Genomic DNA, 19,021 nt, shown 5'->3' with positions numbered 1-19,021 from the left:
ACCTCAGTGAATTAAATACAGAAGTTCATAACTTTTCAGGTAACATTCTTGAGGGCTTATGCTCCCAAGTAACCTAGATGAAAGTTTCCTCTCTTCTCATTATAATTTATATCAAATGAATTACTTATATTTAAAGAGGGAAATATAATAGTCAAAGTATTCAACACTCATATAATATTTTAATGTATGCTAGAGCTGTTCGTCTTTGCTAACAGACTTTTCATTACAAAAAATACAGTTAGTGAAATGTCAAATAGTGACCTCCTCCACTTAGTTTTGCCTATTGTAGCACCCTTCTACCTTTGTGAAGGAAAACATGCATGGTAGGTGGCCTGTTCCCCTGTCAAAGTCTACAAGATTTGTCAGCATAACTCTCCCCTACACGGAGGACAGAGTACAGCAGTAAGCTTTTGCTTCTTAATCAAGCACACCTATCACTCTGAAACTGTTTGAGCTCTCTGTAAGTCACCATGCAAAAAGCTCTTTGAGTATTCACAATCTAATTTTATATTCCAAACCCATCAAAAATTAGAATTATAATCCCATGCTATTTAGGTACCACTGTAAACTCTAGTAACTACAGTATCTAACCAAAGGTGCTACAACATTTTGTTTTAACTACTGATTTATCTGCATTGTTCTATATTCATATTCTGGAAATTTCAAAAGCTACCTCTTTTCCCAATGCAGAAAATAACCATTTCTAATTTTTAATTTTTCAGATTTGTTACTTTTCTTAACAAATAAGGAGAATTTTCAACAAATTAATATATTCATTGATCTAAGCTTATGTAAAGAGAAAGCCTTATAAAAGATGAACATTTTTCAACAGTAAGCAATCATAACAGCTTACAACACAAATAAAAGTTATTTTTTCCCAAAAGTAACTGAAAGCAGTTTATTTGAAAGCCCATGTTAAATTCTTTTACTGTGTGCAAGACTAAAAAAGCAAGCTATGACATCATGCCAATCACAATTTTAGTACTAGGTTGTTCTTGTAACAAAAAACTGAAGAAATAAAAATAGAATTGCTGTAGGATTACAGCACACTACAATTCAGCTCCTAATGCATCTTTTTTCATCTAGAAACACTGAGCACAGAACAAGAAAAATACAGCGATACAATTTCTAATTATCGTAATTTCAAACTCCAGCTAATATACTATGGTAATACCTGTCAGTGTCTGTGGATGGCTGCTGGATTTCAATCCTTGGACATGTTATTCTTCTACTAGCTATAGGAACTTTGCTGTTTAGTCACAGACACAAGATCCTCTGTTAGCATAACATAGATAAGCATGTCTACAAACAACTGAGATTTCTAGTACCAAGCAGACCTAAATTTGAGTCATAAGTATTGTAATGGAAAATGGGAAAATGGGAAGGAGCAGTATACTGCCAAATATCTAAATAAACTGGTGACTGGATATCTCACCAAATCACTCATCTATACCTATAAAGAAACTTAATACAAAATTATGTGCTGCTATAGTTTTTAAAAGCCAGGAATGTAATGCTTTTAGGTACTCTTGCAAAATAAACAAAAATATGAAGCAAAGCAAGATATTTTTGCTGCAGTAATATTTTATCATGCTTTATACATATGTAGTATATATATCTATACACATACATGCACACACTCATATGATGTATTCACGTGCACATTACACTGTGGCGTATGTGGTAACTACGGGTATATCTACATGACAGTCACAGGGACAACTAAACTGTTACATGCCAGTATCTGAACTACTCTTCTACTAGCTAAGTCAGCTAAGCAGACAAAGCAGAGAACTCAGCTGCAATCCCAGGCATATTGTGCTCCACACTGCTATGCGCAGACTGCTACAGCTACAGAAACTCAGTTGCTTACAGCTTGCTTAGGTATCTGTGCATGTCATCGCAGTCACTTTGGTGATTCTGCTGTAGACCTATCTAATCATGCTAACACATGATGGCATGGTACAACTATAAAAATGCTTAAGGAAAGCACATATAGCTATATCTATAGGGATTTACTCTTTGAAATATGTTTCGTCATCGATAGATTTAGTGAGGAATAGCAAAGCCCTGCTTTAAGTAGGGAGTTAGACCAGATAGTTTTTCAAGGTTCTTTCCAGGCCAAATTAATTTATGATTCTATGGGATGCAGTCAGAGGTTTATGCTAGTTATTGCACTCAAGTATCAATAAAACCAGTAAGTAGTGTCAATCCTGGAACAATTAAGACTGAAATGATAATCTGAAATACTTCATACCCCCTTTATCTGTAAAATCAGACCCAATTAATTTTGTGTATTTTAGAGGAACAGAAAAGCAACTTGTACATTTGAAGGGAAAATAGTAAAAATATGTAAGCAATTTCTTCTTCGTAGAAAATCTCAACATTAAACAAAAAGAATTGGTGAATGCTTTTGAGAAAGAGGCTTCTTAACTTCCAGTTAACACTATTTGTAACTGCATTAAAATGAAAGCAAACACAGCAAATGAGCTAGTAATAATACTAATTTCACTTAACTGGTTAACTTTAACTAGTTTAAGAATCATTTTCCAGTATTTTACTGAAACATAATTTCTTAAAAAATTAACCTTGCAGGCCACCATTTCCTTACACAGAGGTGAACCAATGAATGCAAGCAACATATATGTTGCCTTATGTCTTACCAATTTATTTACCTTGCACTAACTTCATCATATTGCATTTATTCATATTTTTATTCTGTGCCTACAATAGGAAATGTTTGGACGTATTCCTTCACTACAAATTTAAAAGTCTGAGAGACTTAGGCAGATTTTTGCTATAATGTAATATGTTAAGTGGGTTTTTTTACATTATTGTTTCTGGTACTTCTAACATACATTTTCATTTATATGGCCGGTTGCCTTTTATAGTACCTTGTATTTTGCCAACTACTTCCAATTTTCAGCATCTTTAACAAAGACCATCAATTGACACATATGAAAGAACTGCACTGCAGGAACACATATCTCTATCTTCATGAGATGATTCACTGAAGATCATGATAAAACTGATTAGCATTCAAAAGCTGGGAACACAAAATTCTCAAAGAAGAGAGCTGAAATCCTCTCCCCGCCACTCCCCAGCTCAATTTTTTAACTGAATATATGACTGCAATTCTCTCCAAGATAATAATCTAAATTTTAATAAAAATATTTGAAATATTCCAAAATATGTGTTTCAGCTTTACATTATAACTTTATTACTCATTTTTTCCCATTTCAGAACACAATATTTCACCCACTCAACTTGAATGTTGTATCATAATGTATGAGCAATGACAGGAACACTCAAGGGTTTTAATGAACATGTATTTCATGACTCAAGAGTAAGTGGTATATAAGACAATGCATAGAGAAGCTTGAGAGAGAAGCCATGAGAGACAATCATTTCCTAGTAGGGCTTGAATGCTCAAATGCAGTTCAGCAGAGCACTCAGACTATAGACTAATCAAGTGAATCAGCTGTAGGCTTAAAATTAAGCACATACTTAAATATGCCTTTGTACAGTGCAGTACTAAATGCAAAGTTTGAAAAGTACTTGGTTCTTAGTGGGTTTTGTGGGATTTTTTTCCTCAGATCTTAAATATAACTTTAGTTGAACAAGGCACACTGTATTTAGTTGGCCTCTATTTTCCAGTAGCATTTTAAAAGAGCAATAATATGGCAGACATTTAATTAGTAAATTATCACAAACAGGGCTTAATACTGCAAATGCGTGTTTATCTGTCTTCTCAACTTTTGGCAACAGGCCTGTAACTCTGACCACACTGAAGTCAACAGTTCTGTCACTTGATGAGGCCAGGATTTCAATCAGATCATTCCAAGATAAGCAGTTATGTAAGACTTTATTATTTTTTAAGCTCTTAAATTATGAATGAGCGAAATAGCATACTGCTTCTGTTAAAGGCATTCTGTAAATCCATTGATCTTAACAGAATCTGATCCATTTCAGTAGTCTTCATTCTATTAAAGTATGTTCTATGTTTTACAGTCTACCTAAAAGTCATATTGGTTCACAACAAATATTCTTATCTATTATTTCTTTTTCCACAGCTTTTTGGAGTGAAACTTAAATGGAGTCAGAGAGTACTAACAAATAAGCTTCTTTTTCAAGTTACAGATCTGGTTTTTTTCCCCTGATATTTACCTACGTTAGCATCTATACAGTACTAAATCTAAGACAAGTGAAGTAAACCAGACCTATTTAATGTGACTATCAAAAGCAAATACAAAAACTTTGTTTACACTAAGCACTTTCCAGCCTTCTTCAAATGCTGTCCATTTTCAGTATGCTTGTGCACTTTCCCAAGAAGAACTAATAAGCATGGCCCTTGCCGTAAGCACAAATTAAGCGTATACTTCAAACACTTAAAATTGAAGAGCCAGCAAACAGTGGCACTCTGGTTCAAAAAGCTAGGGAAGAAATATGGTCTCAAGTAAGTCTCTGTGGCTGCACTAATGTTGAGCCAAAAGACCCTTACAAACTTCTCTCTAGAGAAGAGAGAAACTTGCATTAAAATATTGAAGGATTAATTCTGGTTTTTACAGGATTTTTTTAGTTTCAAGTCAACAAAGTCACTTATGTTCTCCTTCAGTCTCTGAATTCCTTAAACAGAATTCCTGTTTTAGTCAACATATACAGCACAAATGTGAATCACAATTTTATTTAAACAGCCTTAGGGCTGCAGGTGAACTGTGACTAATTCCTTTTATATAAATCTCTCTCTTCTGTTTTTAATATATATTATCATTTTATATGGTTTGTTATATTCAACTGAGTATAATCTAATAGCCTTCCAGTGATCTGCTTTAGATACATAACTATTTCTCCAGGGAGATATATTGACTTGTATCACCACAAAAGAATAAATAGAAACACAAAATTCAAAGTATGGTTAATAATTAATTTGCTAATAAGTAATTAATTCAATATTCATGCACAATTTACATGTTATTAAGTATTTGTATGCACAAAGTTACAGCATTTGAGACACCAATGTCTAGCATTGTTCTGTATAATTTCACAACAAATATTTTTGAGATACATTTTGTAACTGTTAGTCTTCATCAAGGAAAAGTTCCCGGTAACTCTGTGGGGGCTTCATTTAAGAAGTTCAGGATTTACCAGCATTTTGGACCCACACCATATGTTTGTTTGGTTTAGTCAGCCAAAATATGCCACTGGCATAATCCAGCTCCTACTTACAAGATATGGAAGGGCAGAAAGAAGCAAGCTCTGTGCACATTCACAAAGGAAGTAAGTAAAAATAAAGAAGAAAAATGTTGCAAGAGCAAGAAGAAAATGAGGGAGAAGCAGTAAAGTCAAAGAACTAATTGCAAGGAAAAACTGTCCGCTCCCTTGATCAGGAGCCAACTGCAGCTGGGAGGAACAGAAGATTGTGAGGTACACAGCACTTTGCATGGGTTATGCATCAATCACACAGGAAGATAGGTTAGACAGTTGGAACTGGGAGTATTTCTAAAAGTAAAAAGTACGAGGCCTCAAAGACACATTCCCCAACACTGTGAGTGTAGGCAGGTATTATCAGTCAAAAAGCCCTTTCTCATTAAAGCAGCCCTGAACAGTAAGAACATGTTTTAAAAATAGTTCAAACATAATTAATGTTCTTTTTCCATTTGTAACTGAATAAAACAGCTTAATCTTGGAAAAAGACTAGCACATAAATATGACTTAGTCCTGAGTCAAGAGGGAAAGACATCAAGAAAAATATACTTATTAGGAATAATTTTGGTACAATTATCAATTAACTCTTATTACAAAGATTAGAAACACATTTTAGCTATATCTGTAACACTACACTCTTTACTTACCCATAATTTTCAGCTGAACCATTGACTACATGATCTGCCCATGAACTTGCACCATTGTACCACCTTCACAATGCAGTTAAAATAAAGAAATGTTACAAAGAAACATAAGTATTATTACTAACACTCTAATTCTTATGACATGACCACTTCTCAATTAAAATGGGAAGCTTTCCAAATGTTTCCAAATGTTTCCAAATCATTTTGTACATTTCCTATTTTCTCTCAGGTATGAAGAAAACCATATCTTTTTTAATTAAAACCCAAGCAAATTATATTTAATTTTTCCTGATGTAATTCTTAGTATATTTCACTTTTATTCTTTTCAGCAGTTTAGCCATTAATTTCAGTTCTATAAAGACTAACTGATGCCTTATCTTTTCTTACACAAAAGTCTTCATGTTCTTCATGGCTATTGAGTGTGTGGAATAATTAAAAAGTCATCGTGGAGACATAACAGTAACAAAAATAACATTCTAAGTTATAGTTTAAAATACTGCTTTTAACTTCAAATATCTAACTTTTTCAAGTTTATTATTTTTTCTATTTGATAGAGTGGTTGGTTTTTACAGTTATTTAAGAAGCAGAATAAAACTCACTTCACTCAGATCAGACAATGAAAACTAATTAAATTTTATACCTGTATTATTCTTCCAGGTACTGAACATCATTTCAGCAAATCAGTTGAAGACAACATAAAAGACATGTAGAAAGATTTTATCTTAAGTAGAACCATTGAGAAAAGAACTAATGGGACAAAAAAACCACTTTCATTTCAGAAAGCAGGGGATAAACTGTTTATGTGCCATTACTCCAGTATATTAAGAGTATATACAAACCATCCAACATTTGGTTAAGGAGTTTCAGCTGGACCTCTGGAGTTCCATATTTTCAGGATCTTGCTTGGGTAAAGCCTTGGAACTGCAGTAGTCCCACTATTCAATGATTTCCACATGACAGGGAGAAGCAAGGCAGGGATTTTCAGAAAATATCAAGGGATGACCATATTATCAACTTGAATATAAATCTTCTTTGTCTGTACTGAAAATCCTAGCCAAAGTCTGCAGGATGAACTTTTTAATCGCTTGAATACACTTATCCAAGGGTTTTCATGAATCTGTTCCTGGGAATCACAGCAGGTTTTTTTGCATGACTCCATTTTTTTCCAGACTTCTCAGATTTCAGAATTGGAATTTTGCAATATGTTTACAAACTAAATAACCCCACACCTCCTGGTCATTATGTCGAGACAAGACAATATGGAGTGCAGTATATGTGAATGTCACTCAGCTGCTCTTGTTTCTTCTATATCAAATTGGATGGTATGGGGAATGGCATTTTTTTTGCATGTTTTGTAGCCAGATCAGTGACTGGATGAAAGTTACTTTACTTTAATCTAATTCAGGTTTAGATTACATTTAGATTTAGATCAATCTAAATTAGAATACAGCTGGAGAATGACAGGTATATCTTTATAGTCTCCCTGATCATCCATATCCTTAAAACTGAAGCCAGTCTCTCCAGTTTGCCAGTATTTTAAGATTCTTCTGTAAAAGTACTTTATTATAGACACCATAAATACATAAGCATGGTTTTAAAATTGCAGTGCACTTTATTTTTTGTTAAATATGGCTGCATTTATTCATAGCAATCAAAAACAAAATTTCTTGCTATTAGTTAGAAAATAATCCCTGCATTACCTGCTCCCATACTGTAGACGAAAATCAGACACTGACTTAAAAATGGACAGAGAAATATGAAAGATCTAATTGTACAAAGGAAGAGGAAGATCAACTTGCTTCTCTCTTCAGATTTCTTCTTTTTAGACTTTGCCTAGCTCTTTAAACATGAAATGATGTTATTGAATAACTATTTCCAGGCTGCAAAAGTTTTCATATTACACGTCAGATTTTAGTTATGTTCACTCTGATATACTATATGCATATCAAAATTTAGGAATAACAATAGTACTTTCAATCCTAGCACAGCAAGCACCCAAAATCAATTTGAAGGCATTCAGTTAGTCCTTTTTTAAGCCAATATGGGCAGTAACACGACAAAAGCTGAGGACCTTCTTAAGTGACTCAGGTTATTAAAAGAATGAAATTGAGGATTCTAAATTGTCCTGTAATCACTCCTAGTGACTGAAAAGCTTAGCCATTAGATATATGCTGCAGTTAAGTGGGGAAAAAACTCAGTACTATTCAGTTTTCCTCCCACATCTAATGAACAAAAAAATTTTCAAGTTAAGAATTATGTTTTAAAAAAATCCAAAGTCAAGTTAATGGAGGGCTAAAGGAAAATGAAGTACTTGAAACTATGGAGATTAGTTGTTCTGTATTTAGAGAAATACTGCATAAAGTGCACTGTTAATTTAAATCTCATTAGTCTAGGCCAATTAGAAATTTTAGACTACACTTCAGGAAAAATGTATTACTTAACTTTATCTATTTTTATTATATAGATTAAAGTACCTTTCAGGAGTATAGGTTGTGTCGTCATAATATGAATTAGGCACTCTTCTCTCCTGCCTAGTCCTCCTGAATACGGAATAAACAGCACAGATATTTCAGACATTTTAAAGGGTGCTTCTTTCATGATGTTTTCCCTCACTGTACTATTAAGATAGTGATGAACATAGAGCACATTTATCTACAGTTCAGTGGTATATTCTGAATCTATTTTTTCATATATCTGTCATTTTAAACTTCTACTTTCAAATTATATTCAGAAGTAATTAACAACATATTAAGAACACTTGATCAATGCACACATATTTCATAGGAGTGAAAAGTTACATCAATAGAAAAACAGTATTGGAGCAGCTAAGAAATTTCACCAAAAATAGGATATGGATGTTAGAAATTTTCTGACTGGTAAAACAAAAGTCAGGAAAAAAAATGGAAGCCAAATTTTGTTTCCTTAAGTGAAGCAACAGAAATTCTGCCTGAAATAAACCTCGTATCCTGCACAAAATGTGCACGAACCAGCTTTTATTGACTTCCAAACACTACCCTCAAAGGGTAAGTGAAAAAAATGAAAATAGCACGTTGTGTGGTGTTCTCAGTGACTAAGCTGAGCTCTGAGATAGGTAAGTTGAGAAAGAATTTCATACAGTGAGGTTTTCAGCAGATTTTTATTTGGGAGGAACTGCTAATATTTTAATTTTAAGAACAATTGGGATAATAATCTTGAGAACATTACTCTGTCATTGAGATCGTGTGTATGACAGCCAATTTAAAATGGGTGACTGTCAAATTATGAACTAGCCTGTATAACTCTATAGGATTGTGAATTGGGGGATATAAATAGAGGCATCAGTAAAGCTCTACATGTCAAGCCATGTTGTCTTATATATGTTCAATCTGAGTAGCTGCAGCAGTGTGAACTGACTGATACCAGCTAGTGTTGCCATGCTATCACATTAAAGAGTCAAGGAAAACTGGAGTGGGGTACTGAGCAGCAGGGTGTTCTTGAGAAAGCCCTGGGTCCAAAGGGCACTGAAGCCCCTGAAGCTGCACATGTGCCTATTGACTTTCTCAGGCATATGCTGGAGTAAGTATCTTGTCAATGCCGCCTCTGTTTCTTTTGGGAGGGAAACAGTTGGACTACTTCAAAAGGAGGGAACTATCATGAAGACAAAATGACGAGTGCTGCAGCCTAAGAACAAACTCAGAAATTAAGGGTTTTGATAATGTAAATGTGTCCTAGAACTAATGAACTAAAGACTATCAAATCTGATAAACAGTAACTGAAACAAACTTCAGCAGAGAAAAGATGAAAGAGAACCAAGTAGTCACTCTGTGGGGGAAAAAAACACTAGAAGAGACCACAAGACTTAATGGGCTGGCTGTGAATGACGACAAGATAAGCAATGAAAGGAACCATGAATAACAAAGAAAGCAAGTAATTTTGACTAGTGTATCTGTATGACATATTTGCCTGCAGGACACCAACGCTGGTGGATTCACAGTCAAGTGAAGTATCTTATGTCAAGATACAAAACTCTCTGTCCCGGATGAGAGACTATTCCCTGAATGCTGGACTGTGCAGAACAATGTTTGCTATTTTGATGAACAGTGGAAAGTGGAAAGTTATTTCACATGCTTGATAAAGTGAAAGCATAAGACAGGAAAAAAGGTTGTTTCTTGGTATCAATATGACATTGATTAAGCAGATGGAACTAAGACGACAGGACTAACACCTTAACCTACAAAAATAATGTAATTTAAAATAAGCATTAAACAGGGGAAAAGTGCAAAGATAAATGAGGAAATACTGTTTAAAAAGTAATTTTTCATATATTTCCAATAAATAAAATAAGGAAGAGGAAGTTACTTAGTGTTTTTCAATGGATAATGAGGAAATGAATAAAGATTATGCTTTAAATGGTCCTTAAATACCTAAAGAACTGCTGTCAGAATATGGAAAGACAAAAAGGATGAAAAACTAGGAAAAATTATAGTGGCTATGAGGTACTCAGAGTAGTTTCTATCTGGTAAGATGGCTCAAGTAACTTGAACGCTAACATTACCCACAGCCAGCCTGGATTCAAGAGGACCAGAGAATCCAGGATCGGTTCCTAGGCACAAGGAATCTCAAGATACTCTTCTAATATCTAGAGATATTCCACTTAGTTTCAGATTTTCCTTTCTGACCCCAGGAGGAATTAACTTTAATAGCCTTCTCTTCAATAAAGCTCTGGAGAAGATTTACTCCATCTCACTGCTTAAATCCCAGCTTTTTCATCTTTATGCAGTACTATCACTTTTGCCCCTTATTTTCATTGATTTTACTTTCTTTTTTAGGAAATTAATTTCTGTAGAAAGATTAAGATTTGCAAGTCAAGATCCTCAAACTAAGACAATTTGATAATAGCTCTAACTTTCAGCAATATCTTAACAGTCACAGGTACAACCAGCAATCTGAAACAGATTCAGATATACTAATGCAAATGTGAGTATATAACGAAGGGAAAAAACAGTATATAAAAACTAACTATTGAAATAGCGTATGTATAAGCACATTTCATCACATACGCTCAGAAAACAAACCAAAAATCCCTCTCCTTATTAAAGTTTCTACATGCAGACTGTACTATTTACAAACTTCCTTTACATTAGTTTTCATGTAAAACAGCATCATTTCAAAACAAATATCTAACTGAGTTCTAAAGGTTATAATGTCCATTATACTATAGCTTTGGAGAATTTTTAAAAAGCAATATTTATTTGGAAGGAATACTTCTATGATATCATAAAATTTTCAGATTCTATTTTGTTTCTGCATCCAAAAGTAGTTTTACACTTACTAAAAATATGGTTATATATGATCTGAGTCCAGAGCAAACCCTAATAAACTTCTCAGAGGAACTCATATCCAGAGGGCAGCCATGAAGTTAATATACCAAGAATTCTTTAGTTCTTGCTGTGGAAAATTTTACATGGTCCCTCTTGTAAAGCAATACCCATATCAACCATGATATCTGCTATTTGAGATGTGAAGCCACCACTTCCTTTTTATTGGCTCACAGTTTATCAGATTTATAGCCTTATTTCCATTCACACACAACCATGTAGATTTTTTCCTGTTTTGCAATATTTCTGAAAATATCCTAATCACAGTACTACACCAGCATGTCTTATTACAACTCTTAAAAGCCACTGTATTTCAAGTATAATTATTTCATAGACATTATTATGGGCTTAACTTCTCTCTGCCATATATTTCATATATAAATAGGAACTCTGATGTTCTGTAATCACACACAGGTATTGTGAATGTATACAAGTACTCATAAATTACAGAATAAGCACTATAGAAATATCTACAACATAAGCTTATACTTTTACTTTTCAATCTATTTTTCAGTTAAGCAAAGTATGAGATTTCAGGAAGACTCGATTTCTATGTACTTTGAAGTAGATAGATTTTTCCTTATTATTTCAACAAGAATAATAAGTACTATAAGCACTTTGGAAAATTCCAGCAAAAATAAGGGTTATACAAAGACAGTTACATATAATATCCATATAACCTAATTTATGAAACTAAATTCTATAAAGCTATTCATCTTCTCTTGGGATTTACCCATAGTCCTGAGTAGTCAGTTTTAGTTGCATACATACTCACAGAGTATTATAAAACATCTTCATTGTATGTGTTTATCACTTAAAACATACATCACATTCTCATTTTGGAAACTAAACACAGTACAGTCAAAGTATAAGTGGCAGAGCTAATGATATGCTCCACATCAGTTATACCTCTCAAGATCATAGTAAGCACCCTCAGAATAGGTACGGCACATCTTACGGGAGCGAAGTAATCTGATTGCATCTTCACAAAATAGAGGATATATTGTGTGATCCTGGCTGCCAAAACATAAAGGGTGAACACAATGAAAAGCAACACAAAGATGAAATGAGGACAAAACAACATGAAAAGCAAGCAATGTCAGCAACAGAACAAAACAATGGAACAAAACTCAGCTGGAACTTTGGTGAATTTTGCAAAACTACTTTTAAAAATTGAGGTATATTTGCCTGCAGCTGAGACTATGAGAAAGGTATCACTCCAGTTTTATCTATCGTAACCTTTAACACTGCCATATATGTATGACATTCTGTATATGAAAATCACAGTATTAGCAGGTATTTATGTTTGTTGATTTAAATAATTTTCTTTATTGTTTTTTTAAAAGACATTAGAATGATGTAAATATAGCATCACCTTCATGGACCACCAATTATATACTATTGGCACTGAAAAAATGCTTAAAAAGTTAAACACTTGAAGACTTACCCAGTGTTTATCTACACACTATTAAGAAAACTAATGCTGATATTAACTCAACACTCCTGAGTTTTCTACCACTATACACAGATTAATAAAAACAGAAGTGGACATGTAGGTACATAGCAGTACATGCATTACCCACACAGAGTCACACAGAGGAAAACATATACCTGGCATCTCTGTAACGGTGATCTGTGGACTGGGTATACCGGGAACGAGGTAAAGTAACATAATGACTGAGTAGTAGATGGCAGAAAGAAAAATACAAATATGAGACAATAAGATGGAGAAGGAATGATACACATCACACAACAGAAGACACAAAAATCTGAGAATACAGAAGCTACAAAAGCATTGTGTAGAGCACTGAAATTATTAACAGAATTAGAAATCTGATATACAGTTCTAAAGGTAAAATTATCTAGATGATTCACACATTTATTCTGACAAGCCAGTGGGAGTCTATGGATCAAGTGGATAGCTAAAATTTTGGCTTTTCTACATTATTTCAGTTAGGAGGAAAAAAATGTATAAATGTCTGTTTGAAAGCAATCTCAAGAAGTCAGATTGCTTGTTCCCTTGCTTGAAGGCAGTGATAACTTCAGTATGAATAATATCTTTGGAAGAGGTTTACCTAGTCTATTCAAAAGGCTACTACCATTGGGAAATCTGTCCCCACATAGCTAGCTCCAGAACTTTCCCATTTCTGAGCATAAGTTTTCCTAATATTTATCCTATTGTAATAAAAGGTGAATTTAGATGAAAGCCTTGTTATTATTTAAATAATTAATGAAGAGATATAATATCTGTAACAGAATATGCCAAAAAAAAGTGCATGCATTTCAAAATAACAAAACCAAGATATTTGCTTTTTGTTTGTATTTTGAAAAATATCAAAATTTATATATTTTAAATATATTTGTTACAGCACTAGATATTTTCCAATTATCAAAAACAGAAGAATGTTATTTCTCTTTTAGTATAAATATATGCACACACTACAGGCAAAATAGTTTTGAAAATAATATTTCTCTTCCAATTTACAAGGTATTATTAGAATGCAAAGGAATCCCTGGTTTACAAGTCCTCTGAAGTTGGGGCACCTTGAAGGAATGTCTAATCACACAAGTCCACATTGGAAGTGTAAACTGGCTTCACAAGAGACATGGAAAACTTCATGTTTATCCTCCACTTTTATTTCTCAGATCTTTATTTGCTTATAATTAATGATTTTCTAGTAATCAAACACATTGTTACAGGTAGCTATATTACCTACATTTATTATCTTTACCTCTTTTGCATGTGGATAAAATGTATTATCAGCCACATGTAAATATTCTTTATAAGCATATTAGGTTAATTATGTATAGTACAAGAGATCTTTGTGATCACTTTTTGCCAAATAAATGCAAAAGCATAGTCATCACCAAAAAGCTTCTAACTCAAAGTCCCTGATTATGCGATTTAAACTTTGCAGTTTGTTACAAGAATGAGGAGCCATACACAACTCAGCAGGGCCCAATTTGACATGTACGCTGAAAATTTGAAGATGAGATCCTAAGAAGGACTGACAACTAAGAAAATAATCATAGAGCTACACTGCAGGCTACAAAAGGTATTAGGGCTCTTCAACTAATGCACAGACCTGAGTACCAAAAGCACTCTAACCATCACAGCCTGGCAGTCAGCATGCTGCCAAGAAGCATTAAAAAATAATTCCATCATGTTCTTAATATTTGCTTTAGAATATATGCACACCCACAGGAAGAACAATCAAAAATGTAGGAGACTATCCCACAGTGATGATGGCAAACAACTGCATAGCAGCTTATTCTCACCACTATGTGGTGACATTCCCAGGCTATATCCACATGAATACACCCTTAAATGATTTAGATGCAACCCTGCAATTAACATCACAAAACTCTTGCAAATATTATATTAGTATTAATAAGCAATTAAGTGTTTCCAGCTGGTAGATGACATTTTAATGATAACAATTCACTTTCACTTCCCCTTTTATCTCCCCAGTGAATTGTTGACAAGTTTTCTTGATAGTCTTTCAAAAATATAAGACATCAATAAATATAATATATTCAACCAGTTTTTAAAGAGCAAAGCTTTAAACAAAACTAGGACTTCAAGCACAACGTGTTACAGAACTTGAATTTCAGGGGAATGCAATTGCAAGCAGCTTAACTTACTATCCATAAGAAGGAATACCCCAGACTGTTCCCTTCACTTACTTGTATGTGAATGAAACACCATCAGTTAATGTTCTGCTTAGGATTTGAGCCCTAACTACTTTTCAAATCCCCACTAAACTATTCTAAGTGCCCAACCTCTGGTATCAAGTTTTGTCCTAATACTTCTAGAAACTCAGAGCTCTAGTGTTCTTACCAAGTTCTGAGACTTTTGCTTGCGAATGTATGGCAGGCAGTTCAACATTCTTTCTTTTTCTTTTTTTTTTTTTTTTTTTTTAAATTCAGGAATTCAGAATCAGAGTAAGCTGGCATTTAGATACAACCACATATACAGTTTGATATGTAATAACTTTTAACGAGTTTGAAATATGCTTCCTCTTCATCCAGAACTCTGCTTGTCTATATAGAGAAGCAAGGTAAGCTTTAGCTTATGCTTGACCTGATTGTCTGGCATTATTAGCTATTCATACTTCTCCCTATTCTTTAGAGCCCATGTTATCCATGCTATCTAACTCATAATAGATAATAACTCATTATAAAATTTTCTTACAAGTGCAACATAAAAAATGAGATTGTCTGAACTCATTAAGAAAAATCAGTTCTATACATGAATTAACACAGTAACTTACTAGAGTACAAGGCATTCATCATAAATCAAGAATATATAACCTAATGATGTTTGTATATTTTCATAATATCTCTAACTATATAACAATAATAAATATAGACATATTATTCATGTAAGCATGTGTCTTTCTTTGTCTGGAAATGGTTTCTGTTGAAGTACAGTAATATTTTCCATAAAATGTGCACGGTTAGTAAAAAAGAAAGGAAAGGTGCATGCCATGTCTGTATGGCAGAGTTACCAACATCGCATAGGTCAAAATATGATAGTAGGTGCATTAGGAGGCAGCATATTTTTCTGTGCTTTATGTATATCAACATTTAAGCAAAAGGCTTAAATGCCATCTATCTTCCGAGCATCCAGTCAATACTCCACTATCTGCTTCTTTATTATTAATACTTTATGTATTTATCTTAAAATCAATTCTTTATGTTTTTATTAATGTGTTAACAACATAACACCAGAAATGCCTATCACATACCTAATTATTACTGACCAAAACTGAAACAGACGCAATTTTCCTTTGGCTAATAGCCAGTCTAAAACACTTAAAATCACAGTGTAAGTAAATCATAATGTAGTAAAATCATTAAGCTTTGCATTGCCTAAGTGCAAAAGAACTCCAGAAATGTTTCGGATCTGCATCTAAAATAAACATTTCTTTTGAGTTCTTCATGAAGATCATGATCTCATATGCACATGTAGATGGGAATGCTTGGAAGACCATGGAGATGTAGAAAAGGTTTAGATATAGCAGATTTTTAAAAAGATAAAAGAAGTCCAAGATACTTTTTTTTTTTGTAACCTTCATTTAGACTTCTAGCCTTTTACCACACATTCCTTACATGCTACATTATAGTACTTGATGGCAGAAGTATATCAAATAATGGTATGGCAAAATGAAAATATTTTTCTGCATCCTCACATATTTCTGAAACATTACACATTTTGTTACAGATAGCATATATAGAAAATTTGCAGCAGCAACTCAGTTCACTTATAATGAAGTTAGTCTGATAAGACAGAATTATAGGTTTTGCAATACATGATTAATGTACACACACACACACACCCCCGCATCAGGTGAAAAGAGATTTCCACTATTCTGACAAGAAGATTCCAGACATATAGGCAAAGATGTTAACTTTCCTTTTTTAAAGCGAACAGAAAATGATGATTTAAAATTTTCTGATGTCACTCACCTATTTTTCCATTTCCTTACACCTTCATAAAAATTCAGTTAACCATGAGGGTAACAAGACAGAGGTCAGTGATTCAGTGACCAATTAGATTGCCTAATTGGAAGTACTTAGTATCCTGGAACAGGCTTGACATACCAGAACGGTCTTAGAAGCACACTTGAAAACACACACACATACACAGAGTATCTCACTTGAACCATCCATGGCACACCTTTCTGTTCTTACTGTGAAAGGGGTGTTTAACCTGGTCTTTACTGCTTGGGATATTTTATTCAATGGTAAAGACGAGGCATTAGAAGATAATCTATTCCTTTCAATTTTCATTCTCTGTGACCAGGTCCCACAATTTGATTAACATTCCAGCTTCCCTATTAGAGTAAGAAGTTGACCCCCAAGTATTTCTGTGGAAAAGATAAAGTACTGGAGTACTATTACATCCTGACAATCTTGTGCTTATTGGAATACCCATAAATAATTCTGAATGCAAAACAATACTTTCTGTTCCACTGTTAGACCTACATGAATCAAACTCAGTTGACACAAGAAACTTCTATCACCCTATTACTGTTTATTTATTCTGATAGTCAGGTTTTTCCAGTGTATTATCTGATTGTAATTTAATTAATACATTGTATCATTGGCAACACTACTATCCTCCATTTTTAGTAACACTCTCTTACACTTTTTCAAGTGAAATAGCAAATTAAATGTATGATGACTATGAAATTATTAAGACTGCTAAAAAACAAATCTAATTTTTTATTGGTGTGAATGTGTCTTTAACCAAATACTCCCAAACTTTTCAGGTTACAATTTTCTGAAAATGTAGCAACGTGAAAAAATAGGAATTAGCTTAATCAGACTGCAGAGTAAGAAACAGGTGGTTCTTTGGGTTGATTAGTCAGAAATTGAGGGGAAAAAGACCCACTGAAAGTGGTAGAAAGGAAAAGAGAGAGGGCTGGCATATGAAATTTAGGGTAAGTACTGTGGGAAGGAATGAAGTAAAAAACTGGGCCTGGGATCAAGTTAGGACTGCAAAATAAAGCTCAGAGTTGCTCAAGGGAAGAGGAGGCTGGAATTAATAAAATGATGTGGCTTCAGGGAAAAGGTGGGCTTATACTTCCTATTAGAAGCTTACTCATTCCAATGATTTTAAGCAACTACTACAACTAGTTACTTTTTCCAAACAAGTGAGGCCAGTGATATGGTTCTAAAAGTTTAGATTCTCATCTGAACAAAGCAGGAGTTAATGTGCTCTGTGGCAGAATGTTTTCCGAGTTGCTTCGTAAACACCTGGGAAATCACACCTAAAAACTACATAAATAAAATGTGAAGTCAAGCTCTCAAGCTTTAGAAAATGGCAAATGCCGTTCAAGAATAAAGCATTGGTCATATAATTTCCCCTGCGACATTTCATAGAAAAGATTAACAGAATGCTTTTATTTAATAGTTTAGGGTTTTTTTTAAAGGAGAGAACTCATTTTCTTTATGTTTAAACATCAACAGTTTTTGCACCAATAATGGTATGGATGCTTTTTGTCACATTAAGTGTATAGAAATTCCTGCTTATGTCCTGGGATAGACGACATCCTAGAAATATTCCAACTGATTGCAATTGACAGCTTGAAGACTTTAGCTGTGAGACAACAGCAATTATCAGCAGAGAATTTGTGAACTGACACAAATTCAATCAAGATGACTTTTAACAAGAAAATCAGTATCACATTATCACAGTGCTCCCCATAATGTATTTGATGTTTCTGCTCCAAAGGGCATAACACTGAAGTCTTTTATCAGAACTGCAAAATTTTTCACATGGGCATTTTGTATGTGCATTTTATTCTGAAGAATGTATCTATGACTTTTTGTTGTTTGTTTTTTAATTCAGCTCAAAAATTCTGAATCATGAATCCTTACAGATGTAGCTACATTTGCAAGACTGCACTTCTCTTGCCGCCTTCCTACTCCATCCCTCTGTTGGAAGTTATGATCTTTCAGCAGATGCATGGAGGCACCAGGTGGGTGGTGCAGATAATTGTCCAATTTAACAGTAATTTCACTGTGAAGTAATGTGCCCACTGTAAATAACAGCAGCTAAAGAGCAAACAGTCTTTTTCTGCCATCCTTACTGCAAGGCTAAAACATGGCAGTGCATGCGGACTGCAATCCCTTCAGCAGTTAAATCCATTAGGGCTCATGAGTAAGAGCCCTGGGAGAGGAAATTGTATTTAGCAACATTATAAGTAACTGCAAACAGAATCTGTTAATGGAAAGTGTAGGATAATCTTACTTATCTTACTATTGTACCAGTAGGAGTTCCTACTGGTACAATCTCTAGTATGT

At 33.9% G+C, this 19,021-nt stretch overlaps 1 protein-coding gene across 49 annotated transcripts in view; it reads right to left on the bottom strand.

Moving 5' to 3' along the window:
• RIMS2 (regulating synaptic membrane exocytosis 2) overlaps positions 1 to 19,021 on the bottom strand; it is a 491,423-nt gene that overhangs the window by 144,929 nt on the left and 327,473 nt on the right. For 40 of the 49 annotated variants that reach the window (XM_069779840.1, XM_069779846.1, XM_069779845.1 and 37 more), the window contains 5 exons: positions 12,818 to 12,883; positions 12,116 to 12,223; positions 8,324 to 8,389; positions 5,853 to 5,915; positions 1,175 to 1,249 (listed from right to left, as the gene is read on the bottom strand). The exons of 4 other annotated variants lie outside the window; for them this stretch is intronic. In XM_069779840.1, coding sequence (XP_069635941.1) covers positions 1,175 to 1,249; positions 5,853 to 5,915; positions 8,324 to 8,389; positions 12,116 to 12,223; positions 12,818 to 12,883 — 378 coding nt within the window. The remainder of the gene's footprint in view (positions 1 to 1,174; positions 1,250 to 5,852; positions 5,916 to 8,323; positions 8,390 to 12,115; positions 12,224 to 12,817; positions 12,884 to 19,021) is intronic. 5 more of the 49 variants (XM_069779843.1, XM_069779859.1, XM_069779852.1 and 2 more) reach the window with 3 other exon arrangements.

The sequence above is a fragment of the Haliaeetus albicilla genome, chromosome 3 (assembly GCF_947461875.1).
Source record: "Haliaeetus albicilla chromosome 3, bHalAlb1.1, whole genome shotgun sequence".
Taxonomy (NCBI): domain Eukaryota; kingdom Metazoa; phylum Chordata; class Aves; order Accipitriformes; family Accipitridae; genus Haliaeetus; species Haliaeetus albicilla.
The sequence above is the reverse complement of the archived record's forward strand: the minus strand, read 5'-3'. Positions and strand labels throughout refer to the sequence as shown.